Source organism: Zootoca vivipara, chromosome 5 (assembly GCF_963506605.1).
Source record: "Zootoca vivipara chromosome 5, rZooViv1.1, whole genome shotgun sequence".
Classification (NCBI taxonomy): Eukaryota; Metazoa; Chordata; class Lepidosauria; order Squamata; family Lacertidae; genus Zootoca; species Zootoca vivipara.
In genome coordinates, this window is record NC_083280.1 from 38,472,038 (window position 1) to 38,498,639 (window position 26,602).

At 43.0% G+C, this 26,602-nt stretch overlaps 1 protein-coding gene across 1 annotated transcript in view; it reads left to right on the forward strand.

Annotated features, from left to right (window-relative positions):
* The window catches only part of TRPM2 (transient receptor potential cation channel subfamily M member 2), a 35,778-nt gene that overhangs the window by 451 nt on the left and 8,725 nt on the right, over nucleotides 1–26,602 (forward strand). Inside the window, exons 2-21 of the mRNA XM_035132382.2 lie at nucleotides 83–168; nucleotides 3,202–3,370; nucleotides 4,898–5,078; nucleotides 6,233–6,396; nucleotides 7,087–7,267; nucleotides 9,732–9,793; nucleotides 10,477–10,677; nucleotides 10,779–10,881; nucleotides 12,385–12,506; nucleotides 15,926–16,276; nucleotides 17,509–17,646; nucleotides 18,978–19,107; nucleotides 20,037–20,182; nucleotides 21,262–21,374; nucleotides 21,503–21,716; nucleotides 22,464–22,582; nucleotides 23,546–23,678; nucleotides 23,809–23,980; nucleotides 25,438–25,621; nucleotides 26,040–26,221. Coding sequence (XP_034988273.1) covers nucleotides 83–168; nucleotides 3,202–3,370; nucleotides 4,898–5,078; nucleotides 6,233–6,396; nucleotides 7,087–7,267; nucleotides 9,732–9,793; nucleotides 10,477–10,677; nucleotides 10,779–10,881; nucleotides 12,385–12,506; nucleotides 15,926–16,276; nucleotides 17,509–17,646; nucleotides 18,978–19,107; nucleotides 20,037–20,182; nucleotides 21,262–21,374; nucleotides 21,503–21,716; nucleotides 22,464–22,582; nucleotides 23,546–23,678; nucleotides 23,809–23,980; nucleotides 25,438–25,621; nucleotides 26,040–26,221 — 3,151 coding nt within the window. The remainder of the gene's footprint in view (nucleotides 1–82; nucleotides 169–3,201; nucleotides 3,371–4,897; nucleotides 5,079–6,232; nucleotides 6,397–7,086; nucleotides 7,268–9,731; nucleotides 9,794–10,476; nucleotides 10,678–10,778; nucleotides 10,882–12,384; nucleotides 12,507–15,925; nucleotides 16,277–17,508; nucleotides 17,647–18,977; nucleotides 19,108–20,036; nucleotides 20,183–21,261; nucleotides 21,375–21,502; nucleotides 21,717–22,463; nucleotides 22,583–23,545; nucleotides 23,679–23,808; nucleotides 23,981–25,437; nucleotides 25,622–26,039; nucleotides 26,222–26,602) is intronic.

The following is a 26,602-nucleotide window of genomic DNA, read 5'->3' on the forward strand; positions in this document are numbered from 1 at the left end:
TTACACAAATTAGCACTTTTTTTGTAGCATTTTATTTTTTATCTGCTACTTTTTGTTGACTGCTCTGTTCCCAATCTCACAGGAAAATCTCAGCACATGGATCCCTGAAAACATACGGAAAAAAGAATGTGTCTATTTTATTGAAGGTTCCCAAATGTCAGATTCTGGGTAAGTGCCTTGTTTTCACTTCTCACTTTGTACACTTCTAACTGGCTTCAACCATTATTCCTATCAATGGTCAGGAAGGGCCTCAGTTTCCTGTTGCATTTTATTTTTTTATTTAAATTGTTTGATATATCAAAATTTGCTCTGTATAGAAGATAATTTGCAAGTGAAGTCAAATGGGCCTTAGAAAGCACTGCTAATAACAAGGCCAGTGGAAGTGATGATATTCCAGCTGAACTATTTAAAATTTTAAAAGATGATGCTGTTAAGGTGCTACACCCAATATGCCAGCAAGTTTGGAAAACTCAGCAATGGCCAGAGGATTGGAGAAGATCAGTCTACATCCCAATCCCAAAGAAGGGCAGTGCCAAAGAATGCTCCAACTACCGCACAATTGCGCTCATTTCACACGCTAGCAAGGTTATGCTTAAAATTCTACAAGGCAGGCTTAGGCAGTATGTGGACCGAGAACTCCCAGAAGTGCAAGCTGGATTTCGAAAGGGCAGAGGAACCAGAGACCAAATAGCAAACATGCGCTGGATTATGGAGAAAGCTAGAGAGTTCCAGAAAAACGTCTACTTCTGCTTCATTGACTATGCAAAAGCCTTTGACTGTGTCGACCACAGCAAACTATGGCAAGTTCTTAAAGAAATGGGAGTGCCTGATCACCTCATCTGTCTCCTGAGAAATCTCTATGTGGGACAAGAAGCTACAGTTAGAACTGGATATGGAATAACTGATTGGTTCAAAATTGGGAAAGGAGTACGACAAGGTTGTGTATTGTCTCCCTGCTTATTTAACTTATATGCAGAATTCATCATGCGAAAGGCTGGACTAGATGAATCCCAAGCAGGAATTAAGATTGCCGGAAGAAATATCAACAACCTCAGATATGCAGATGACACAACCTTGATGGCAGAAAGTGAGGAGGAATTAAAGAACCTTTTAATGAGGGTGAAAGAGGAGAGCGCAAAATATGGTCTGAAGCTCAACATCAAAAAAACCAAGATCATGGCCACTGGTCCCATCACCTCCTGGCAAATAGAAGGGGAAGAAATGGAGGCAGTGAGAGATTTTACTTTCTTGGGCTCCTTGATCACTGCAGATGGTGACAGCAGTCCCGAAATTAAAAGACGCCTGCTTCTTGGGAGAAAAGCAATGACAAACCTAGACAGCATCTTAAAAAGCAGAGACATCACCTTGCCAACAAAGGTCCGTATAGTTAAAGCTATGGTTTTCCCAGTAGTGATGTATGGAAGTGAGAGTTGGACCATAAAGAAGGCTGATCGCCAAAGAATTGATGCTTTTGAATTATGGTGCTGGAGGAGACTCTTGAGAGTCCCATGGACTGCAAGAAGATCAAACCTATCCATTCTTAAGGAAATCAGCCCTGAGTGCTCCCTGGAAGGACAGATCGTGAAGCTGAGGCTCCAATACTTTGGCCACCTCATGAGAAGAGAAGAATCCTTGGAAAAGACCCTGATGTTGGGAAAGATTGAGGGCACTAGGAGAAGGGGACGACAGAGGACAAGATGGTTGGACAGTGTTCTCGAAGCTACGAACATGAGTTTGACCAAACTACGGGAGGCAGTGCAAGACAGGAGTGCCTGGCGTGCTATGGTCCATGGGGTCACGAAGAGTCGGACACGACTAAACGACTAAACAACAACAAGAAGATAATTACTCAGAATTTGATTCATTGTAATTTGCTTTGCTCATGATAGATCATATTGATAGATGTTTATAGAAAAATAAAATAAAATTTACATCTAAAATAAAATCCAAAATTTTAAAATTCAAACTCAGTAAAAGGACTATGCTGTGTAAATTGTGTTCAGTTGAGCTGAACGCATCTGTATATATAACGCTTAAGAGCATTTGAGCTTCTCTCATGCTTCATGTGTGTCTTGCGATGAATGCTGTTATTATGACAGAAATTCAGAAGAAAAACAGATATATATTACGTTTGTCCTAGGAGCAAATTTGAAACAAAACCAATTAGGGCTGCAATCCTATATGCACTTATCTAATGATAAGCTCTGCTGAACTCAGTGGGACTTACTTCTGAGTAGGCATGTATAGGATTGCACTGTTAATCTTCATGTACAAAAGCTATGTTGAGTTGTATTTAGAGGATGGAATTGTCATCCTGTTAACACCTGTGGACCTATTCATGTCAGCTGGCCAGGTTGTGGAGAGTAGCTGAGGCAAAAGTCACTTGGAAATGCCAATATAATACCCCACAGCACCTGGCAAATTTCGTCTATACTAGCAAATGCCCTGGCAAAGCTAATCATGTGCATTTGCTAGTATAGGCGAAATTCAGCTGCTAGCATGTGCTAGCAAACACTCCAAAATAGTGATGTTAGTAGCTAGCCAAGAGATCAATACTTTGTCTACTAACAGGTGGACTGAAATCCAGCATGAACAAGATTTTTGAGCAGTTATCATCATATGCTCAATAGTCATCAATAGGCACTTGGATGCATGTTTGCACAGAACAGATGGATCTAATGAAAGCTTATGCATCAGTGCATGTGCTGGTCTTTAAGGTGCCATAGGAGGAATCCAAAATTTTGAGAAAGGAAATGCAGTGAATTGTGAATTATGCTCCACTGTCATGGAAGGCTACACCAGTCAGGAAGCTATAATTTTTTTATTTATTATTTGTCTCCAACAAGAATACAAGACCAATGGATAACCTGTTACTCCACGCAGGTCTCAGATTCAAGTAAGTCCAGTACAAACTACATAATGAAACCATCCACAGGCCACCATCTCGTATTTGAACTTAATGTTGCTTATGAAGAACAGTACAGTTTGAGTGCACCAAAATTCACTCAATTGCACAATGATTAAAGCCATAGAAGCTCTGTCCTGTAAGAAATTTGACAACTCTAGCAAAGCCAATTAATAGTCATTTCATGAATTACTATGAGTATAACCCTCTGTTTTTTTTGTGGATCCAGCAGGCTGCTCTGAAAGGGCTACCAAGTAGCTTCTTAGATTCAATTGTGGTGTTTTATTTCCCCCCAGGAAAGTAGTGTGTGAGTGTGGCTATCTCAGGGAGCAGCACTTGGAGGAGGCCATAAAGCCTGCCATGTTTCAGGGGAAAGAATGGGATCCCAGAAGACACGTCCAGGAAGTGCCAACCGATGCTTTTGGGGATCTCAACTTCACAACCTTGGGGCAGAAAACAGGGAAGGTGAGTTAGCACATGCAAGGAACTGGAGCCTACTACTTCAACATGAGTGGTTAGCATTCATAGCAGTTGAAAGTTGTGTAGGCCACAAGGATTTCTAGTAAGATTTGGAAGCTAAGAAGAGAGCATTGCTTATAAAGCTTGTAAGGGAAGAGGGTTTAAAAAAACAAAAACAACCACCTGCCAATTTAATTTTTGATTAAGGCTGCAAGGGCAAGAATGAAAGGTAAGACACTGTACTCATACTCTGGGATTCTAACCTACTAGGTATCCTTTAAATGTTAAGGGGGCTCCAAGCTAGCCCCTATGCAACGAGTATATCCTACTTTGTTGCTATAACTCTTCATGGCTGGGGCAACCCAGCCAGATGAACAGGGTATTATTGTTTTTGTTAATAATCCCACAGCCGTGCAGGCAAAACCAATTGCATGTGTCTCATTACAAAATTATAATCTTGACAGTATTGAAGGTGACAATTTAGTCCCATTCAGTTGAAATGCTTATGCACTGAATCAATATATGAAGCAGCCCCCCCCCCAGGTAGTCCCACCCCCACCAGTGTCATTCATCATCTGCGCCTGATGTCTTCATATATAGCTTGAATGTCTGCAGAGAGGAAGCTGTGCGTGCAAATGTTCCCTCACTGCAGACGTTTGTTCTGAGTGCATGAACCTCAGGGTGAGGCAAGCTGGTGTGTGAGACATTGGGTGGAGATACCAGTAGGTGCAGCCCTGTTCATGTAGATTCATCATGGAGCATTTCAGCTGAATATTGTTTTTTGTGACATGGGGAGCAACTGTCTGGAGTGGGGAGCCTGCTTCTACATGTGGAGGCTCCCTACACGAGGCAGAACATTTATTTCCTGTCCCCCTTCAATTTACAGAGTGGGGTGGGGAGGGGAACACAGTTAGTGCACCTGTTTCCACAGCCCGCCATTATGTGTTGTTTTTCCCAGTTCCCAAAATGCCCAGAAATAGAACTTGCATAGCATAGATACTGGGAATTATTAACATTACCCTCACTGTACTATTTTAGATGTCTGATAAAAACTTCTTTATTCTATTTTAGCAAGCCTAGCCAGACACATAATTTATTCATGTACACTTGTTTTTAATATTTGCTGAATTTATCAGTGCTACACTGATGATTTTTTATGTGCATTGCTTGGAGATTTTATCAAGTGGTTTATATTCTCTAATAAATTAATAAATAATAAGTGGAACAATAAGAAGAGTTGCCTCTGAGTGAAAAAGAACCATGTGTAGCTTGAAATAGATTTCTGTCCCCCCCCCAAAAAAAAGTCACAGATCTTCTCTACATTGTCTTTGTGACTTCCTATTGCACTCAGACACAAAGCTTTGGGAATATGTTGCTGATTCACAAGACGTTGCTGATTCACAAGATGCTTGAATTAAATGGGAGGGCCTGTGGAGAGCCTGGAACTCTTATGATATTGGCCATAGTTGCTAGAATCAGATAATAGCTTTCTCATACCACTTGTGCTTTATTTGCTTTATTCTCCTGTTGCAGTTTGTGCGTGTCTCCTCTAACACCTCCCCAAGTGTAATTTACCAGCTGATGACGCAGCACTGGGGACTTGATATACCCAACCTCTTAATATCTGTGACAGGAGGAGCTAAAAACTTCAACATGAAGCTGAGACTGAAGAACATATTCCGGAGGGGGCTTGTTAAAGTAGCACAGACAACAGGTAAGGCAGAATCCTGCTCCAAAGCCACCAATAAAGGACATATTCCTGTATTGTTTCTCTGTTTCTTTATGTAATATTGTCACCTGCTCCCTCACTTCTCCAGATGGTAAGAAGGTTACAAGGAAGCAGCACCTACCCAGCTTTCGTTTCATATGGAAAGAAATCACTGGAGGCTTACTGGTGTTTTGTAATATTTGTATTTATTCACAAATATACAAGTTGCACTTCAGTGGAGATACAGCATCAAGTACTCCAACTGACGCCCCCCTCACCAAAGTTCACCGCATACACATCAAGTCTTCCAGCACCTTTAGAGGTCCAGAAGGCCAAACTCTGACCTTTTTGTCTGATTCTGTCTGCCTCAAGCTGCTATCTGTAGGGATGTGTACTATGGACATATTATTCAGATTTTTGCTAGCCATTGATAAAGTTTGCCATTAAGAGCCAATAGCTAGGATTCCCATATTTCAAAAAGTGAAAATCTAGACACTAAAGTTATTGAGCTTTTTTTTGTAAATAAATAAATAATTTGAAGATTTTAGGAAAATCACCAAAAAAAAACCCCAACACTTCTGCCATACACCCAGGATTTTCCAGACTTTTCAGCTGCTTTCCAAAAATTTCGCCTGGACACTACACCATTTTCGACGGACAAATGCCAGAAGTATGGCAGCCCTAAGCTAATCTCCATTTTTAAAAATGGGGGTTTTGCGGTGCAAAATGTATCTTAATCAGTGTGACCATTTTAGCAGCCTCTTCTAACAACTATAGAAACCTAAAGATGGAAGGGACACAAAGAGACCACCCAGCCCAATCCCTAATCTGATAACAATATTTTGACCTTGTCTTTCAATCATTAAGAATCAGATGGACCCCTGAGGTGGTTTTCAGTCATTAAGAAGTAACAAAACCTAAAATAAAATTGCCAACAAAAGTAGATCAGAATGCTAAAATGAGAGCCAGTAAAAATACTTCATAGCAGTAGGGAACAAATGCTCAACTCAATGGCTAGATGGCTGGCAGACCAAATGACTGGCAGGGTTATTATTATTATTATTATTAAAAAATTTAATGAAGTATTGCTCCCTAATCCTGGACAAAGATTCAGAAATGAAGTAGCTGGCCTTAATCCAGTCATGTTTTTTGTTTCCCAGGTGCCTGGATCATCACTGGTGGTTCTCATGCTGGTGTGATGAAGCAAGTTGGAGAAGCAGTACGGGACTTCAGCATGAGCAGCAACTATAAAGGAGAGATTATCACCATTGGCATTGCAACATGGGGGACAGTCCACAACCGGAGTAGCCTCATCTGCCCTATGGTGAGTCATCTTCAGGCTGTGCTACTAGAAGAATAGGAAGCTTACAGCTCAATCCTATACATGTCATATTTAATGTCATTTTTGCTGTTCTGTCCTGGTGGAAATATGGCTATATTTCATATACATACGTGCTTACTGTTCCTAAAATAGCATGCAGGTATATCCATATAATTTCTCTCCCCCCCAATATACTTAATCCAATTTGCATTTATGCTTCTGCTAAAAAGAAAAGAAGAAAGCAGGTGAAATTAACAGGTATATAGGATCACATGTGCACTGCAAAAAGAAGTTTTTGTTTTTTGTTTTGTTAAGACTCTGATGACAGATGAATAAGGATGAGCGATGGCCAAAAAGATAAGTTATAAATATAGACCAATCATATACAAGTACCATTTCTTGGGGAGTGGAAAGTTTTGTGTTCTAACACCCTGCAGATCCCACTGCTACCCCACCAAACTCAAAGAAAAGTAAGCACCATTTGTAGTGTTTGTTTTGGTACTAGAAAAAGACCTCAACATGCCCACTTTTTTAAAAAAAAAACATGGCACATTTTCTAAAGATGAGGCATTGCTCTACAGGAAGATTTTAGTGAAGCATATTATGCAAACCCAAGCAAGAGTTAGAGCCCCCATAATTAAGTCCTTTGTTGGTTTCTGACTTTTTCTCCCCCCAACCCCTGGATGTTTACAGGGTAGCTTCCCAGCTGAATATGTGCTAGATGAGGAGACTCAAGGGAACCTCTCTTGCCTGGACAGTAATCACTCACACTTCATCCTAGTGGATGATGGGACACATGGGAAATATGGTGTGGAGATCCCCTTGAGGACCAGACTTGAGAAGTTCATTTCAGAGCAAACAAAGGTGAAAGAAGGTAATTGTGATGCAATATACAGGGTATCTCATTACTGATAAAAGTCTGATGTGCAATCTGAGCCCTTCCCTCCTCTAAGGCTTGTTTAGCTTGGAATTCATTTATGTCAGCCAGGCCAATGATGAAGAACCTGTTTCAGATTCTGTTGGACTTCAGCTCCCATCAGCTCCATTCAGCATGGCCAATAACCAGGTTGGTTGTTGTTAAATTGATTGCCCGCCCTTCATCATAGGTCCCAGGGTGGGTTTCAGTTATTTAAAATTCAGAATTAAAAACAGTTGAAACATATTACATTCACAGGAATAGATTCAATATAAGTTTTAAGCCCATCAACACCTGGAGGACCCAAGGTTCCCTATTTGTAGGCTTCTGCATTAGGCCTTGATGATGTCAGTTGAAGAGTGGAGAGACCACGAAATATCAGGACATTATTTCCTAAGGTAAAGTGCCAAAAGACTTGAATCCTGGGATCAACATCCATATAATAGGGGAACTGTTGTTACAGATGGGAGGGAAGAACAGTTGTTTCTTTAGATTTGGATGTTGCTTCCAGTGGTATGCAATTTCTTCCATTTGGTATTGCAGTCTTGAATATACTAGTTCAGTGTTTTTGATGACAAGATATTGTCAAGTGATATTGCTCAGCACATGCTTTGCGTTCTAAAAGTCCCATGTTCAATCCTTGACATCTCCAGATAAAAGTGGGAATGATTGTTTTCTGAAGAAAGTCTGAGTGCTGTTGTTGGTCAGTGTACAGTTGTGAGCCTGATGGTCTGACTTTGTCTAAGGCAGCTTGTATGTTCCTAGTTGTGACAGCATAAATGGCTAGTCTTGTGACATGGTGGAATGCAGGGCAAGTGAAGGGAGGGGCACAGAATGATGGGAAAGGGCAAGTGGGAAAAAGAAGTTGGTGACAGTTGGACCTGAAGAAAAGAAGTTATGGAGAGACCTGAGGAAGGTGGAAGAAAATGAATAGTCGCCAGAAATTGAGGAATTATAAAGACCTGGTCTAAAAAATACATGTGTTATTGAGATATATCAATTCTAAGGGATTCTCAGGTCTCAAAAATCAATGAGAAAATTACCTCCGTGAAGAACTTGAATAAAACAATGGGATTCCCTGTGGCAATGTATGCCTCTCAGGTCTACCTCAGCTGATATCTATGAAAAGCCAATGGAATGGAATTCCTACACAGATGGTTTTATATCAAAGTCTGATTAGCTAAGGTAACAGGATGAGACAATGGCTTTGCACTGGAGGAGCTGCTGGCATAAGAGTACATACTGGCAGTTGTGATGAACTGGCCTCCAGGGAGCAGGTTGTTATGTGAGCAAAATTATGTTTGTTACCTATTTTTGTTAGTTTAAATATTGTATTTATTTATTTTATTAAAATTTATATACTGCCCAATTGTAGAAAAATACCTCCAAAGAATGACTTTATGCTTGTTGCTGACCATTAGGCAGAAATGGAAAAATGCTAAGGGTCTTGCCTTGGAAGGGTGGTAGGCAAAACTGTGGTTTGCGGCAGCCATGTTGTTGGGGTGAATCCCAACCAGAATCTAACTTTACAATTTGACATGGCTTTATTTTCTATATGAGCAATAAAACAAGAGCTGCAAAGTATAAGAGGAGGAAGAGGTGAAAGTTTTCATAACAAACAAAAATCTACAAATATGTTTTTGCACAAGTTTTCTGCTGTTGCTCTATCCTATTTTTACTTTTTATATGATTGTATATTGGCCTTTTATCACTCCTATTGTATGTTGCCCTGATACTTTCCCCTAAAAATCATTTAAACAAATAAGCAAAGGGACTGACTGCAAGCAACAAACAACTGATGCCATAGTAAGTAACTAACCAATGGTGGTTTAACGCTGCCTTATTTGTGTGGTGATTGTTGTGTTTGTTCATTATTGGAAATAGAAATTATGTAGCTGCTATTAATTGATTGCTCTTAATGTTATTTGGAAGGGACGCTGGTGGCGCTGTGGTCTAAACCACTGAGCCTTGGGCTTGCCGATCGGAAGGTCGGCAGTTCGAATCTCCGCAACGGAGTGAGCTCCCGCTGCTCGGTCCCAGCTCCTGCCAACCTAGCAGTTCGAAAGCATGAAGTGCAAGTAGATAAATAGGTACCGCTCTGGCGGGAAGGTAAATGGCGTTTCTGTGCGCTGCTCTGGTTTGCCAGAAGCGGCTCAGTCATGCTGGCCACATGACCTGGAAGGTGTCTGCGGACAAACGCCGGCTCCCTCAGCCTATGGAGTGACATGAGCACTGCAACCCCAGAGTCGTTCGCGACTGGACCTAATGGTCAGGGGTACCTTTACCTTTAATGTTATTTGAGATAAATATTGTTCATTTTACCTGGGTTCAAAGGTAACTGCCAATGGGCATCAGCGAGAAGGGAAAGAATGACGACTGGCTTTCTGCACATGGGACTGACTGAGCCTTTATTTCCTCACAGGAGTTGCCATTAAAATACCGATCGTTTGTGTGGTACTCGAGGGTGGCCCTGGGACTCTCGATGTAAGTACTCTACAGGCATCAGGGCAACTAATTATGAAAAAGGAAGCAGAGTGTAGGAGATTTCAGTAATTGTTAACACCTGGATATTTCTCTCTCAGAGCACAGTGTGCCTCAATCACATGGTAACCACTTTTGTAGTGTCTGTGTGACATTGCAGAAACACATCTAGTTGTAAGTACAAAGCAGGAACTGGCTGGGTTGGCACAGAGAGTTCTGACTTGTACATTTCAAGCCCTTTTAACTCACACATAGCAAAGAGATTCTGCATAGCAGAAGATATGAGAGTATGCCTTAGTTGTAAACAATGAGAATTGCTCTGAAACTGTTGAAACCTGGTCAACATGCTGATCAGCAGAATGAAGTGGCAGAGCAAGGTGGAATTCTGAACTACATCACTTAAGACAGCAGATGGGAGAATCGTGTTTTTAAACTTTCCTTCACATAAGAAGTTCTCTATATTACTCCTTAATCCCAGATATATTCCATAGATTACTACAACATAGAAGGAGCATATATATTCAGAAATATGATCTCCCACCTGTGCCAGTTCAGAATTCCAACATGTCATTCTACAAGCTCAATCAATTCCTAAATTGATTCTGAACTTAGTGGCAATATCATAATGATGTCCATGAGACAGCACCAGCTCAAATGCAGTCATGCTTCTGTATTCTGCTCTACAGACCATCTACAATGCAATTACCAATGGCACCCCCTGTGTGGTTGTGGAAGGCTCAGGACGGGTGGCTGATGTCATTGCTCAAGTGGCTAATCTGCCCATCTCCCAAATAAGCATCTCCCTCATTCAGAAAAAACTGAGCATATTCTTCAGAGAGAGCTATGAGCAGTTTACTGAGAGTAAGATTGTGGAATGGACCAAAAAGGTAAGGCAACTGGTCTCTGTGCAGCTTTTGCTGGGTTTTGTTGGTGAAGTTGCAATCATGAGCTAGGACCTTCAGTCCTACATTTTCTTTGGCATTTGCAGATCCAGGATATTGTGCGCAACAGGCAGCTCTTGACCATCTTCAGGGAAGGCAAAGATGGACAACAGGATGTCGATGTAGCCATTCTTCAAGCAATGCTCAAAGGTGAGAAGTGCAGTGAGTGTTGCAGATGAGCTACAGAGATCACTAAGTGAAACTTTCTTTTAGGACATCCACTTGTGTTGGAATGTGGTATTGCTTCAGAATGCAGCACAAGACAGAACCTTTTGTGTGTCATAATTTAGACTTCACTTACCTTGAGGGATTTGTTTCCATGGAAGTGGAGGCACAGCAAAGACACCTGATCACCATATGCAGTGAGCAAAATACTGTTGGAGAGAGGGGCTTGGAAGAGAGATTCCTACTCTCCAGTAGCAGAGTTAAGCACAATGGTGATTGCTCTAAGAACTTAGAAACTTGGTTAGGTTTGCATCTGCCCTCACCCACCTTTAAACGATGTTCCCCATTAAAATACTTCGGCTAGAAAAAAATCACAGACACACAGCTTTGCAAATAAGTGGAAAAAATTTACTTAAGAAGTTCCCAGAAGTTACAGCAAACAAATCTCCATCTTCTGGCAGAAAAGCAAAGATGAAAGGGTTCCAAACAGTTTTAAAAAGAAAAGTACTTTGTTTCCTTACAAAAGGAATCATGCAATCTTTGGGTTTGAAAAGATACAGGTTTTTAAATCTGCCTTTTAGAGAGATTCAGAATCACTTACAGGATCAGCTGAGTGGGGAGCCAAAGCTACATGGCTCCTTCTTTGCTTGTTCTAGGAAGCATTAAGGGGGGAAAGAGGCAGAGGCTGCTGACAGCCTGCTAAGCCACATTCACTGGAACCTGAGCTCAGGTTAACCCTTTCACGCATGGAAGTGTGAGTCAGTAACTGTACAATACAACAAATACTACCTGGTATCATAACCCGAAACTGTGACATTGCATGAAGTGGGATGTTGAGCAATATCTAGGAGATACAAAGTCATTTAACACAAACACATTTTATTTTATTTGATGTGTTGAGTTTGATTGTTAACCTTACAGCTCATAGGAGGTAACAGCAATTTAAAAAACAGCTCAAATACTTAATAAAATATGCAAGCCACATAATGGAAACATTAACATGACTCCATACTTGCTTTGCTTCAGCCATTAAATGTCAGCATAAACAAGAAAGTCTCAGCCTCTTTGGAAAATGCTCAGAGTGACCAAGCTCTAGGCCAGGCATCCCCAAACTGCGGCCCTCCAGATGTTTTGGCCTACAGCTCCCATGATCCCTAGCTAACAAGACCAGTGGTTGGGGAAGATGGGAATTGTAGTCCAAAACATCTGGAGGGCCGAAGTTTGGGGATGCCTGCTCTAGGCAGTAATATTGGGCATGTTACATGTGCGTAAATCCATAGGATATTTAAAGAAGCAGTTGGAGGCCAAAAGGGTATGCTAGTGATACCTTTATGTTGCAAGGTACCTAGGCCTCCAATATGTTTCTCTTGCTATTCATTCCCCTTCAAGTTCTGGATGTGCATGAGTAAGAGACAACCAATAAAGGCCAGCCATTTGCAACCTAGTTTCAGCCATGTTTGTTTTTTTTAAAAAAATCCTCTATTGCAGCCTCTCGATACAGAGATCACTTAGGCCATGAGAACTGGGACCACCAGCTGAAGCTTGCAGTGGCATGGAACAGGGTAGATATTGCCCGGAGTGAGATTTTCACCGATGATCATGAGTGGAAGGTAGGAAAGTTTTTGGTGACACACACTGGCAATGAGCATATCTGCTTTCTGCCTGCATAATTAGAGCAGGGTCTCTTGGGAATGCATGGGGTGTCTTGAGGTTGAAACCAGATGTTATAAGAGCTGCCTTGGACAGCTGCCACTCTGTGTCTCATTGCTTTCCCTTCCTCCTAATATGTGCTGCAATACACTGTGTGACACCCGTGACATGTCATCATGAGGTGTGTCTCCCCACCTTCACACAATTGGCAGGCAGGGATGAGGAGACACAATGCAATGATGTTGTGTTGTAGACACATTATGAGAAAGAGAGGGTCAAGAGTAATGGAATGGCAGCTCTTCCAGTTCTTTACAGTCATTTTGTAAGTAGCTGCGTTGCCATGGCAAAAAAGTGACTAATATTTGCAAACATGCCATAAAAACATATAAAATAGTTTTTAAAACAGTACAGAAACAACTAAAGCTAGGTTTAAAAAACAATTCAGAACGAACACTTAAGGCAGAGAGCTTCTCATCTAGATGCTTTGTTAATACAAAAATGTATTCCGTTGTCTCTGCAAAGTTGTGGGTGCCTGTTGTACCTCAACAGTAATTCCTGGGTTGTCTTTGTATATTTCACTCAGTTGCATTGTAAGCTGCCCAGAGAACTTTTTGTAAGGAAATAATAGATCAGTGCACCAGTATGCATGGTCTTATGTAACACATTCCTTGTTTGCTATTGTTCATATGGAGGACAGAATAGCCATAAAGCTTGTCTGGCAGTGGCAGGCATACTTGGGATGATCATAGAACAGTTTGTTCGGGGAACTCGTGGTGTCAGAAGGTGCAAAACAACTCTTAGGTTGCCAGAGGTTTTTCAGTTTGGATGTGAACTCTAAAAACCCAACTTTTACAGCTTGCTACTTGAGGAATCTTTAAGACGCCCACTTTTATCAGAAGTGTAAACTGTCTTAAGGGATCACGTCATGTTTCTTAGAGGTTGCCACAAAAAGCAGGGAAAATGCCATTTTTCATTGTCTGTGCAGAAAACACTCTCCCTGGTCAATTGGCACCAGAAGACAATAGTAGAGTAAGGTGGAATTATCCCATGGGCTCCAAGTAACATTTCATTAAATAGCAAATACTTTCACATTTTTAGGGTTTTTACAAATAGGTAACCCAACTTATTTAAACCCTGATGTTACTGCACTGGCAGTGTGGTTGAGTGGCTGCCCTGTTGTTGTGACGTGCTAAAGAGCTGGGTTCTGCCCTCACTGAAAAATCTTTTTTTAAAGGTAAAGGCAAAGGACCCCTGACAGTTAAGTCGAGTCGCAAACGACTCTGGGGTTGCAGCGCTCATCCCACTTTACTGGCTGAGGGACCCGACGTTTGTTTGCAAACAGTTTTTCCAGGTCATGTTGCCATCATGACTAAGCTGCTTCTGGTGAAACCAGTACAATACAAGCAGCACGCAAGGGCACAAGATTCAATCAAGTTTCAATCAAGTATTATTAGTACAAAAAGAAAACAATAAGAGAACCATGTACAAGTGCTGACACAGAAACCAAAACCAAACGTCAAGTAGATAGCATATACAAATAAATACTGAAAGGCAAACCAGTCTTTATGGTCTTTGAGGTTACACAAGGTTCTCTCATGCGGCTGATTTAATGTTTTTTGGCATTTGGCAGTATACACCCAAGAAATACCACCATCAGGACATCACAAAAATATTGAGACAACAAGAAACTAAATTGATTTTTATGTTTAAGACATTACAACTGGACGGTTTAAACTCAGATCTTGACCTTTCTGTATTCATTTAAACTAACACACCAGCAGTATAACATACAGAAATTATAGATACTGTAAGTGTTACCAGTACTCACACTCTTCTGCCCCCCCCCCCAATTGTCATCCCTAATTACTATCACCTGTGAACCAACCTTTTGTATATACCGTAAGTGTGTTCCAAACACAGGATTTTTGCTTAGTCAATACATGCTCAAACTAAGAAAACTCTGAATATAAGAAATGTAAGTATTCCTTTATGTATATGTGTTTTAGAAATTGTACCATTGTATTAGTCTAAATAATAATTAGAATTTGATTTATATCACCAGTGAATATGTAAATGTATCAAAGCCGCATGAGAGAACCTTGTGTAAAAGAACTTGAGCATTGTGGCCTAAGCCAAGATAAGTGGTTTCATACGAATTTGAATGCTTTAAACATAACTGAAAGCAGAAGGAGAAACTACTGAAGAAGCCTGTCATATGGGCGAAACAGGCGAAAAACGCCGGCACCCTGTCTACCATTGACACCTCGTTCGACCTGCTGCCACTTTGCTGACCGCTATATAACCTCAAAGACCATAAAGACTGGTTTGCCTTTCAGTATTTATTTGTATATGCTATCTACTTGACGTTTGGTTTTGGTTTCTGTGTCAGCACTTGTACATGGCTCTCTTATTGTTTTCTTTTTGTACTAATAATACTTGATTGAAACTTGATTGAATCTTGTGCCCTTGCGTGCTGCTTGTATTGTATTGGACTTTTGTAAAAATAGGCAGGATTAGCCCATTATTTCAGTGTCTGGTGAAACCAGAGCAGTGCACGGAAATGCCATTTACCTTCCCGCCGGAGCAGTACCTATTTAGCTACTTGCACTTTGACATGCTTTCGAACTGCTAAGTTGGCAGGAGCTGGGACCGAACAACAGGAGCTCACCCCATTGCGGGGATTCGAACTGCCGACCTTCCAATCGGCAAGCCCAAGGCTCAGTGGTTTACACCATACCGCCACCCACATCCCCTGAAAAATCTTACCGCATGTTAATAATACCTGTGACATATATATTTTGTGTCAGAGCCAACATGGCAACTTCCAACTACTTCTTGGAATGGGAGGCAGTGGTAACCATGAGAGGGTGGCGTGTGTTGCTGACTGACCCCGTGGGCATGGCTCACCCACTATTGTCCTGTTGTCCCTTAGGGTAGCATGCTCTGGAAAGACTCTTACTATTGGCTTCTCATGCATCCATCACTCCATGCTAGAGAGGAAGCGGCTGTGCCCCATCAGCATCAGTGAGACCTGCTTGCTTCAATTTGACTGCTGCTTTCTATACTTTGCTGAGGTGTAAATGTGGACTAAATGGGAGATAGAACACTTGAACATATCCTGTCCAGCTTCTGTCTCTTAGGCTTAGCTTTCTACTGCCTGCTTCATCCACTTCAGGGACTTTGCTATAGCTACCAGCTGCTGCATTTCTAGAGACTGCTGCAACTCCTGTATGCTTCCTCATTACCTTTGAGCTTGCACTGTGAGTGTGTCCATGTCCCTGTCTGTCTGTCTGTCATTCCCCCCCCCCCCAATCATGGGGAGGACAACCTGCATTACCCTTGGTTGATGTCTCTTTCTGGTTGTCTTCTTGGCCAACAGCCCTCTGATCTGCACTCAATGATGGCTGCTGCCCTCATAGCCAACAAGCCAGATTTTGTCAAGCTGTTTCTTGAGCAAGGTGTGCGCCTGAAGGAGTTTGTTACCTGGGACACCCTGATCTACCTCTATGAAAACATGGCAAACTCCAGCGTCTTCCACACAAAGCTACAGAAGGTGTTAATGGAAGAGAAGGAGCGCTCAGCTTTCTCCAAAGTGCCAAGGGTCCAAATGCACCATGTGTCCCAGGTGCTGAGGGAGCTGTTGGGCGATTTCACTCAGCAGCTGTATCCTAAGCCGAAGAACACTGAGAGACACCGGCTCTCTATCGCCGTGCCCCATATCAAGCTCAATGTAATGTATCCCAGCATGTTATCCCTTATAACCTTTCATGGCACCCCCTTTTAGTACAGAATGTACAGGGCAGTTCATACATCCCCTCTCCACATCTAATAGTGGTCCCTGCACCAATGCCAGGAGAACATCACCTTTGGTAAGCTAGTTATACATATATGTTTTAATATTATACTGTCCTGCAGTCAGTTTGCTGTAGCAGCAGAAACTGAATGAAGAATTGATATTGGAGATTTCTTTTACTGGCATCCAGGACATTCATGCAGTGATTCCCCCTATTTCCAATGTTCAAGTTGCAAGTGCCATCAGTTATGTAACCAAAACAGCACTGCCCAGTTGCAAAAGAGAGGTATCGGCAGGTTTGAAAAAGCTTCCGGTTTGCAGAAGTAAAAAAAATACAACTGTAAGGAGGGAAACTCTCAGCCTACTGCCACAGAATGCTGACTCAGTGTTTGGGGGTATGGAGACAAAAATGGGAGTGGAATAGTGCAGCTGGAATCCTGCACTTCACACTGAAACATTTTGTTGCTGGTTCCATTTACTATGTTCAGTGCCCTTTCTTCACTCACTGGTGCAAATGTTTGGTTTCGACTTCCTTTTAATATGATTGTGGATCTCTGTATCCCAGCCTCTTTCTTAAATTTAGTTCCAAGATTTTGTTTTACAACTTCAAACCAGGAAAAGGCCTGATGTGCTATATCTTCCTAGACTCTAGGAAATGGCCTTAGAATTAGTTAAGCAAGCTGAGGGAGAAAAAGAGACTGTACCAGGGTTAGATGCCTCCTTCCTTGTGCCCTCTGTTGGTGGCAGAAACTGAATGGTGATTCTATGGCTATGTACACACTAGACCTTTGAAGCACATCCCCCCCCCCTCAAACAACGCTGGGCACTGTAGTTTGTTACAGGTTGCTGGGAATTGTAAATCTGAGGAGCAAGCTACAATGCCCAAAATTCTTTGAGGGAAAGAATGTGCTTTGAATGATATTTAAAGTTATGTGTATACAACTTCCATGATGGAAATTAATTTGAGGCTGAAGACACCCGATCCAGTATTGACGTTTGTGTGAAGGCATCATTGACCACGGTGTGTATGGTTCATAGTAGGACAGAAAATGAACATGAACTTGAACATTAAGAACAACAGTCCTTCTTTCACTTACACCACCACGTAGCAATTGTTATCTGATTCAAGTCTTTATAATCATGTTCTTCCCCCACCCCCTCTTTTAAAGGTACAAGGGGTTAGTCTCCGATCCCTATACAAGCGTTCTGCTGGCCGAGTCACATTCACAATGGATCCCATTAGGGACTTGCTCATTTGGGCAATTGTTCAAAGCCGCAAGGAACTGGCTGACATCATCTGGACTCAGGTAAAGTTTACCTTTTTTCAATCATCTCCAGATAGTACCATAGAGGTAAAGGACCCCTGACAGTTAAGTCCAGTTTCAAACAACTCTGGGGTTGCAGCGCTCATCTCACTTTACTGGCTGAGGAAGCCGGTGTTTGTCCACAGACAGTTTTTCTGGGTCATGTGGCCAGCATGACTAAGCCGCTTCTGGCAAAACCAGAGCAGCGCACAGAAACGCCCTTTACCTTCCCGCCAGAACGGTACCTATTTATCTACTCGCACTTTGACATGCTTTCGAACTGCTAGGTTGACAGGAGGTGGGACTGAGCAACAGGAGCTCACCCCGTCATGGGGATTCAAACCGCCAACCTTCTGATTGGCAAGCCCTAGGCTCAGTGGTTTAGACCACAGCGCCACCCGTGTCCCTACAGATAGTACCATACTGAGCTCAAAAAAAGCTGGTAAGATGTCTTCATACTTGTCTTCCTTACAGTCCTGAGCCTTCACAACCTTCACTGCCTCTGCTAGCAGCAGCCCCCTTGCGTGAGACATGGAGTTCCTTTGGCACTCCTTTAACATGAGGGGGCCTTGGGCCTAGTTCTCACTTAGGTGATAAATTTGCATCTAGGTAAAGGGGCCCCTGACCATCAGGTCCAGTCGTGTCCGACTCTGGGGTTGCGGCGCTCATCTCGCTCTATAGGGAGCCAGTGTTTGTCCGCAGACAGCTTCCGAGTCATGTGGCCAGCATGACAAAGCTGCTTCTGGCGAACCAGAGCAGCGCACAGAAACCCTGTTTACCTTCCCGCCGGAGCGGTCCCTATTTATCTACTTGCACTTTGATGTGCTTTCGAACTGCTAGGTGGGCAGGAGCTGGGACCGAGCAACGGGAGCTCACCCTGTTGCAGGGATTCAAACCGCCAACCTTCTGATCAGCAAGCCCTAGACTCTGTGGTTTAACCCACAGCGCCACCTGGGTCCCTAGATTTGCATCTAAGTTGCACCAATTGAGGTTGCACATGGCAAAATGCTCTTCCATTTTAAAAAAATGAAAGATACTCTCCACATAGAAGATAATCCTGGATTTCTAATGTACAGGGATTATTATTTTTTGCAAAGATACTGTTACTCCTGTGAGTCTCCGCTTGGAGTTTGAAGCAATCCAGGCCAGTCACAGGTTTGCTAGTGAGAAGTCAGTGAGAAGCTGGGAATGACAAAGATGTCCGCAGACTAGGAGTGGGAAGGGATGAAAGAGCTGCAAGCTCACTTCCAAAAGAGAGGACTCCTGAAGGTTACACGGTCAACCTGGGACCTAGAAGTTTCATGTTCTTGCTAACCTGAGTCCTTTTGCTTCAGAGCCAGGACTGCACTGCAGCAGCTTTGGCTTGCAGCAAGATACTGAAGGAGCTGTCCAAGGAGGAAGATGACACTGACAGCACAGAGGAAATGCTGAGCCTGGCAGAGGAGTATGAGTACCGAGCCATTGGTGAGTCTGGGGTAGCAGGCCTCTGATCAGGGTGCATTAAGTCCTCCAACTTACTGGATGTTTCCCTGTGATACCTACTCTCTCTCCCCTTTTCAAACTACAGACCACCATGGTGTTATCTCATGAAAGGCTAGATCCCTCAGTACAACTACATAGATCCTATAGATTCAGTTCAGTCTGAAACATTGGCATTTTGTATGTAAATGCTCTGTAAGCAGTGATACCAACAGCAGGTGAACACTGGGATCAAGAAGCTAAGAAGCTACACTACAACTATGCCTGTTCCCTAACTAAGTCGCTTTAGAGCCCCTCCCCCCAACACATATCCTACTTCCTGAGCCCTTTGACTCCAGTCAGCCACACACATAGTTGTAGTCTCTGTTTCTATGACTAGAAATGCAGTGTCATTATAGTGGTATTATTGCTTATTATGTCTTGCAATGCACATGATGCACACCTGTGACCTGTGATAAGGCTGAGAGGCACAGGGCTTGTCCACACTTCCTTTCGCCGCACCGCTTTTCCCTCAGGGAAACTCGCTCTTTACTGCTGAATCAGAGCAAATGTCAGTTGGGGTTTTCTATGGACTGGCATTTGCTTTGATTCAGTGGTAAAAGCAGATATAGTGGTAGGGCTGATGGAAAACCCCTAAGTCCTGTGCTTTCTAGGACCGCAGTGGCTGGCCAAGGTCACCCAGAGAGCTTCATGCCTGAGTAGGGATTGGAAACCAGTCCTGGGCCAACACGATAACCACTACACTACTGTGGCTTTCACAGTCTTGGGTGTTAAGTTTGTTACATAGCAGCTCACTAATCCTCAGGCTAAGCTACCTCACAGGCTTGTTTAAGGTGGAAGTGTTCCTCAGAGAACCTGTGGGAGAGAAATACAAAAGAAATAATAAGAATCTCTAATCCCGGTTACTCTTCTAGGTGTCTTCACTGAATGTTACCGGAAGGATGAAGAAAGAGCCCAAAAACTATTGATCCGCATATCTGATGCTTGGGGGAAGACCACCTGCTTACAACTAGCCCTGGAGGCCAAAAATATGAAATTTGTGTCTTATGGGGGCATCCAGGTTGGAGTGCTTACTGGCAAAACTTTGTTGCTAAAATAGTAATGTTAATCTGATTTACAGCTAACTGTGCAATATGTAGCCCCAACAGAATGGATTAACTGAAATACTTAGAAGAGAGACCACTGTTGGGGAAACATCACCCAATTTCCACCCTTTAAAGTAACCATCTCTGTTGCTACTACTGCCTGAGGAACCTCAGACCTCACTATGCATGCCCAGTGCTGCTGATGCTCCATTGACAGAAAAGGTCATCCTTTCAGCTACTGGGAAACTTTGGCTGCCCCTTTAAGAATTCTTGTGTTGTAGTTCCTGCTGCTCCATTGAGGGTGAACACTCAGGGTTTGAACTACAGAAATACTGCAGAAACTCTACTGCAAAGAGCAGGCCTTCTAGAACAAGTAATGGTGGAAAATTGTAAAGCAATACCACCAGGACTACATTAGTTCACTTCTAAAAAAATAAGAGAAATATCATCTGAGTTTTCAAATACAAATGAGTGAGTGAATTAACATAAGAACAGCCCCACTGTATGAGACCAAAGGCCTACCATTCCTGCATTCTGTTTTCAGTGTGGCTAACCAAATGCAACAGGAAGAATGGTGTTGACTGTAGAGGAGGGGGGGGGAAAGCTATTGTGGAAACACTATTCGTTCTAGGTTGCAGATGTGGAATCAGTGTGTGATATGGGGGCACAGCAGTTAAGTCAAGGCCTACAGCTTGTACTGCCAGTGATTCTGACTCAGCTAACAACACAGCTCATGTTTGTGTGCATCCTTCTGGGTCCTGAGATCCACACATGATGGCCACTTTCATTTTGCCAGAGCATGTGACAAGCCTTATCACCCTCCTTTGTTTCCTTTGCCAAGTTCAAACCACACAAATTTCTGGCATATACCACAATGCTATTTGTCCTCTATTTTTGGCATAAAGCCCACAGACTTTCAGCAGAGAATGTTGCCTGCTGTCCACACTGCAAACTGATCCCCAAGTATGTCCCATCTTTCGCCTTCTGTACTTGACCTTACCCAGGACATGGAAAACAGGCCTCAACCTTCATTGCACCTTGTTCCTCTTTCTAGGCTTTCTTAACCAAAGTTTGGTGGGGGAAGCTGAGTGTCGATAATGGGATATGTTGGGTCATCATGTGTATGCTGTTCTTCCCCCTTCTCTACACTGGCCTCATCACATTCAGGTACTTGTCAGGGCTTGGCTGCACGTTTTTGTACTGCATGGTAGTAGCTATGACCAATCCACTCTTACAGTTTTCTGGTATCGCCTCCAAAGATGTAAAACTGTATCATTCTTTCTTACTTTTCACAGAGAGAAGAGGCTGCAGCCTATGACTTGCCTGAACCGCTTCCGAGCCTTCTTTACGGCTCCTGTTGTCATCTTCCACCTCAATATCCTTTCCTACTTCACCTTCCTGTGGCTCTTTGCCTATGTGTTGATGATAGATTTCCAGCCAACTCCATCCTGGCGGGAGTATGTCATCTATTTCTGGCTCTTCTCCTTGGTGTGCGAGGAGACACGGCAGGTATTGGCTATGCAAAGGCGGCCGTGACAATGCAGTTCAGAAACAGTGCTCTCAAGTGCCTCTTCCCATAGGCTATGTGTGGGGAACTTTTTCCAGCCCAAAGGGTCACATACCCTCATAGGCAACCTTCTGGGGGCCACATGACAGTGCTGAATAGTGAGTGAGGCCAGGGCATGACTGGGGACAAAAGTGGATAGAGCAATAGATGCTACCTTTGTACACTTTGCCTTTATTATAGTCTAGCAATGCAACAGTCAGGGATTTCTACAGACAAACACACCATACCTCTCTTCATCCAGGATAGCAAGAGAAGCATCATCATCACAGTTCAAGAATACATTCCAGCTATGCAAAAGCACTCATGAAGAGTGCTAGGCAGAGACAGTGAGGGATGTAGCCTGGGGAGGAGGCATGGCATGGAGAATCTCAGTGGCCAATTATAGAAACCTTGATGGACACATTTGTTCTGTGGGCCTGAGATTCCTCCCTCCCTCCCTCCCTCCTTAGGCTTTTGGTCCTTTTGAGATTATTGTTTTACGTGTGACAAATGAGAAATTGTTACTCAGCTGTTGGAATCAATCTCCAAGAAAACTACTGTGGGGAAATTGCATTTGATATCCTGGTTTGTAATTAGAGAGCAAGTCCCAATTTTCTGGTTCATATGCAAAGGAGAAGGGAATAGTGCCTTGACACAATGCTTTTTTATCCAATAAACTATGGTTAGTAAAATCATTTCTCTTCCTTTAGCTTTTTTATGACCCTGATGGGTTTGGCTTAGTGAAAATGGCTTCCTTGTACCTCAACGATTTCTGGAATAAATTAGATGTGTGCGCCATCCTAATCTTTATAGCTGGGCTAAGCTGCAGGTGAGTTAATATGCAATGATTCCAGCTAGCTGAAAAGGGAAGGAAACAAGGCATGCTGGGAAAATGAGTGGGGTTTTTTAAAATCTAAATGCTGATTTATGCTTAATTTTTTCATCAAACTGGATCACTTTGCCAACATATAATTGGAGGCTTGTGTTTATGTTGTATTTTTATCCCTCAGTTCAATCCCCTTTAGATCCATGTATGAGGAAGCTTACAAGCTGCCCATTTGCTACCAGACCCAATTCAGTATGTTGATATTAGCATATAAAACCCTAAATGACTAAGGGCCTAAACTCTTGAAAGACAATCTCTCCCCATACCTCTCAAATCAGGCCCTGTGTTATGCAGGGAAGACTCTTCTTCTGGTCCTGCCTTTATCCATCTTGCTGTGATGCAGAATAGGGCAGTGTCCTGGTTGTGGAAGATATGACTGTCATCCTCACTGATCATTTTTAGGAAGCAGCCCTGACATCTCTCAGAAGAATGGTCTAGAAAAATAAGCAAATTTATGTATGCAAAGCTGCTGCCTGCTATGCCACAGTTCCCTTTAACTGGCTCTTTCGTGAATTGGCAGGACTGGAATTGTTGAACATTTGGCATCACTTGCTGCTCTTTTCCTGGTTGGAGATCTAATCTCACTCCTGAAACTCCCAACCCAGTTCCCTCTAAGCCTCTAAGCCTCTTCTATTTCTATGGGTATTTTTCATCTTTTGGCTGCTGTGCTTGGTATGCCTTAGGAAATAGTTGTAGCAGGAGCATATGCGCAATCCCCTTTGTTTATTTGAATGACAGTTGTTTGCTGCAGCAGGTCGGACACTAGTGCAGAGATATATGGGTCCTTTGGCAATCAAGCCTCCTTGCTTCCTTGTGTCTGGGTATAGTGATATTTGGAAATGTCTTTCTGAAATTTCCTCTTGCTGTCTCAATAAGTGTGTTTTTGTTTCTTTCCCCTGTGCTAAGATGGATTCCAGCCACTTTATATCCTGGAAGGATCATTCTGTCTCTGGCTTTTATTATTTTTTGCCTGCGTTTGATGCACATATTCACAGTCAGTAAAACTCTAGGCCCCAAGATCATCATAGTGAAGAGGATGGTAAGTTGTTTCTACTGATAAGCACCATGGTGACTGCATAGTCTCTGGCATTCCTTTTATGATGAGGGTGCCAGAATCAAATAACGTCCTGGGGCAACAATTGTTTCTGCTTTGTTTTGTGGGCTTACAGATGAAGGATGTCTTTTTCTTCCTCTTCCTCTTGGCTGTTTGGGTTGTGTCCTTTGGAGTCGCCAAGCAAGCCATCTTGATCCACAATGAGAAGCGTGTGGACTGGATCTTCCGAGGCGTTGTTTACCATTCTTATTTGACAATATTTGGACAGATCCCTTCCTATATCGATGGTACAGAATACAGAATCATTGCATACTGTGGACTAGCAAGGGACAATTTGTTTGAATGCCTCACTTCACCACTAAGAGTGCAGACAGCCCATCCCCCACCCCCACATGAATGCGACCCAATATATGTGTGGTGCTGAGAAATAGATTCAAACCAGGAAATGGCAGTAGACAGCTGGAGAGTCCTTGTAGCTCACAAAGAGACTCTCTTTGGAGCCCGAAGAGGAGTTCAGTGAGGACGTAGGAAGTCCCAAAGAGATCTGAGATGCAGCAAGGCTTTGTTTAGACTGCTCAGAGTCCCCACTTAACAGTTGACACACACGGGTAGGGCAGCAGCTGCTGCTGCTGCTGCTGCTTTTCTGTACAGCCTCCAGCCACCCTCGGAGCTTCAACTCTAGTTGAAGAGTTGTGTGGAGAGAGAGCAGAAGAGCAGGGGAAAACGAGTTTAGAGGCTTTTTGGAGGATGCTCCCCACTTACAAAATTTTTGCTTATGCATGTGGGGGCCCATAATGTAACCCCCATGTAAGTAGGAGGATGCCTGTATACAGTAAGCTCGGAACTTACACACTTGGCAAAAAAGCATCCAAAAAAAATTGAAAGGGGGTGAGCATCTGGGGAGAAAGACTTTGGCAACCCCACCTGCCATCAAACCCAATGTGTTTTGACTATACAAAATTTGGCTTTAGGCATAATCCCAGGAACATGTAAGTTGTGGGCTGACTGTATTCAAACAGCTCCAAATAGGCCCAGACCTGACCTCGCATGGGGGCACTGTGTAAAAAGCAGTAAACATGAAGCAATGGTGCAAGCAATCATTAACTAAATAAACATGTGATAATCAAGCTTTTTAGAAAAATATGGCTACCTAAATTGCTTTTGATTGAGGCTGCTCTGGCGTAAGTAACCATCATGCTGTTATCATGTATTGCTGACCTTTAACATGTGATAAAATTATCCCAATGGTGCCCCTTGTGTTAAGTAAGTTCTGGTTTGATTAAGTAGCACCTGAAGTATATGCACCAATATTCGCTTCTTAGTCCCAAGGCAGCTACATCACTTTGTTTCTCAGCCCTTGTTCTTAGGCTGCTGCTATAAATAGCACTTCAAGCAAATACAGGGTCCCCATGAGATGAGCTCCTGTGACATGTCTCTGGCAGCAATTCACTGGCAGCACATCTTTAATAACATTTCTCAGAGGGGGAGGAAGAAAAGTGTGTGATTATGTGAATCTCCACTCAGATTAGCTCCTGCTTTCATATCGGTCAGTAAAGGACTGAGTCATTCATTCCATACCTTCGAAAAATTTTGTTTTCTAAACTCTAAACAGAGCTTGACATCTGTCATTCTGTGTTATAGATATGGCATTTCAGATTACTCTCAGCAGGCAAGAAAATAGGATGAGGACTTCCTGTTCCAGGAACAGCTCAGCACTTTTGAGGTTCATTGTGTTTTATGGCAGGAGTGAACTTCAACCCGGATCAGTGCAGCCCAAATGGTACTGACCCATACAAGCCCAAGTGCGCAGAAAACAATGAGACGAACCAACAGCCCATCTTCCCTGAGTGGTTGACAGTCATCTTGCTCTGCCTGTACCTGCTCTTCACCAACATCCTTCTCCTCAATCTCCTCATTGCAATGTTCAAGTGAGTTCTACATTCAGCACCAACTTCTATCATTTCTTTCCCCTTAGTTCATTTCTAACAACAATGAGACTGACAGGCCTAGAAAGCCTGTCATGGTCACTGCCCTTTGATCAACCAAGCTTCTTGTGATTTACATCAAGCCCAGATTGCCAATTTGCAACATGCGCAGAACCCAACTAGAGGTTGCATGGTCCAGTTCAGGACATCACTTGAGCAGCTAAGCAGAGGTAGTATTAATGGATAGTAGCAGGCAGTTCTGCAAGATGCCTCCACTATTCAGAATGGAGATGTGCTTCTGCAAGACTTTGCCCCTCCATCACTACTTATGGGATGTTTAGGAGATGCCCACCACACTCTATATGTATTTAAAATACAACCACAGAGTGGCAGAGCTAACTCTTGTATTCTTTTCTCCTAGCTACACATTCCAGCAGGTGCAGGAGCACACCGATCAAATCTGGAAGTTTCAGCGCCATGACCTGATTGAGGAGTACCATGGCAGGCCCCCTGCTCCACCACCCTTCATTCTTCTCAACCACCTGCAGCTCTTCATTAAGCGGGTCATTCTCCGGAAGCCAGCCACACGGCATAAGCAGCTCAGTAAGAAGCTCTGCTGGGTAGGGCCTTGCAGAGTCGGTGTTGCAGGGTCAGCTTGACTGGAGTTATAATATAAGGGTACCCCCCTCCATCACTGCTGACCATTTTTATGATGGCCTGTGACATTTGTCAATACTGGAATGGAGGAGATTGAAGCATGTGCTATAACGGGGGACACCAGAGCCATTGGTTCTCTTAGGAGACCCTGGAAAACAACAGCAATGTTGCTTGGCTGGCTGGTACCTCAGTCTCCTCTGTGCCTTTCTTCATGTAATTCCTACTCCTATGACATCATGGTATGCACGACACGTGAGGGTGACATAGAATGTTTAAAGGCAACAACGGGAATATCTGCATTAACAGCTTTAATCTTATCAGAGAAAG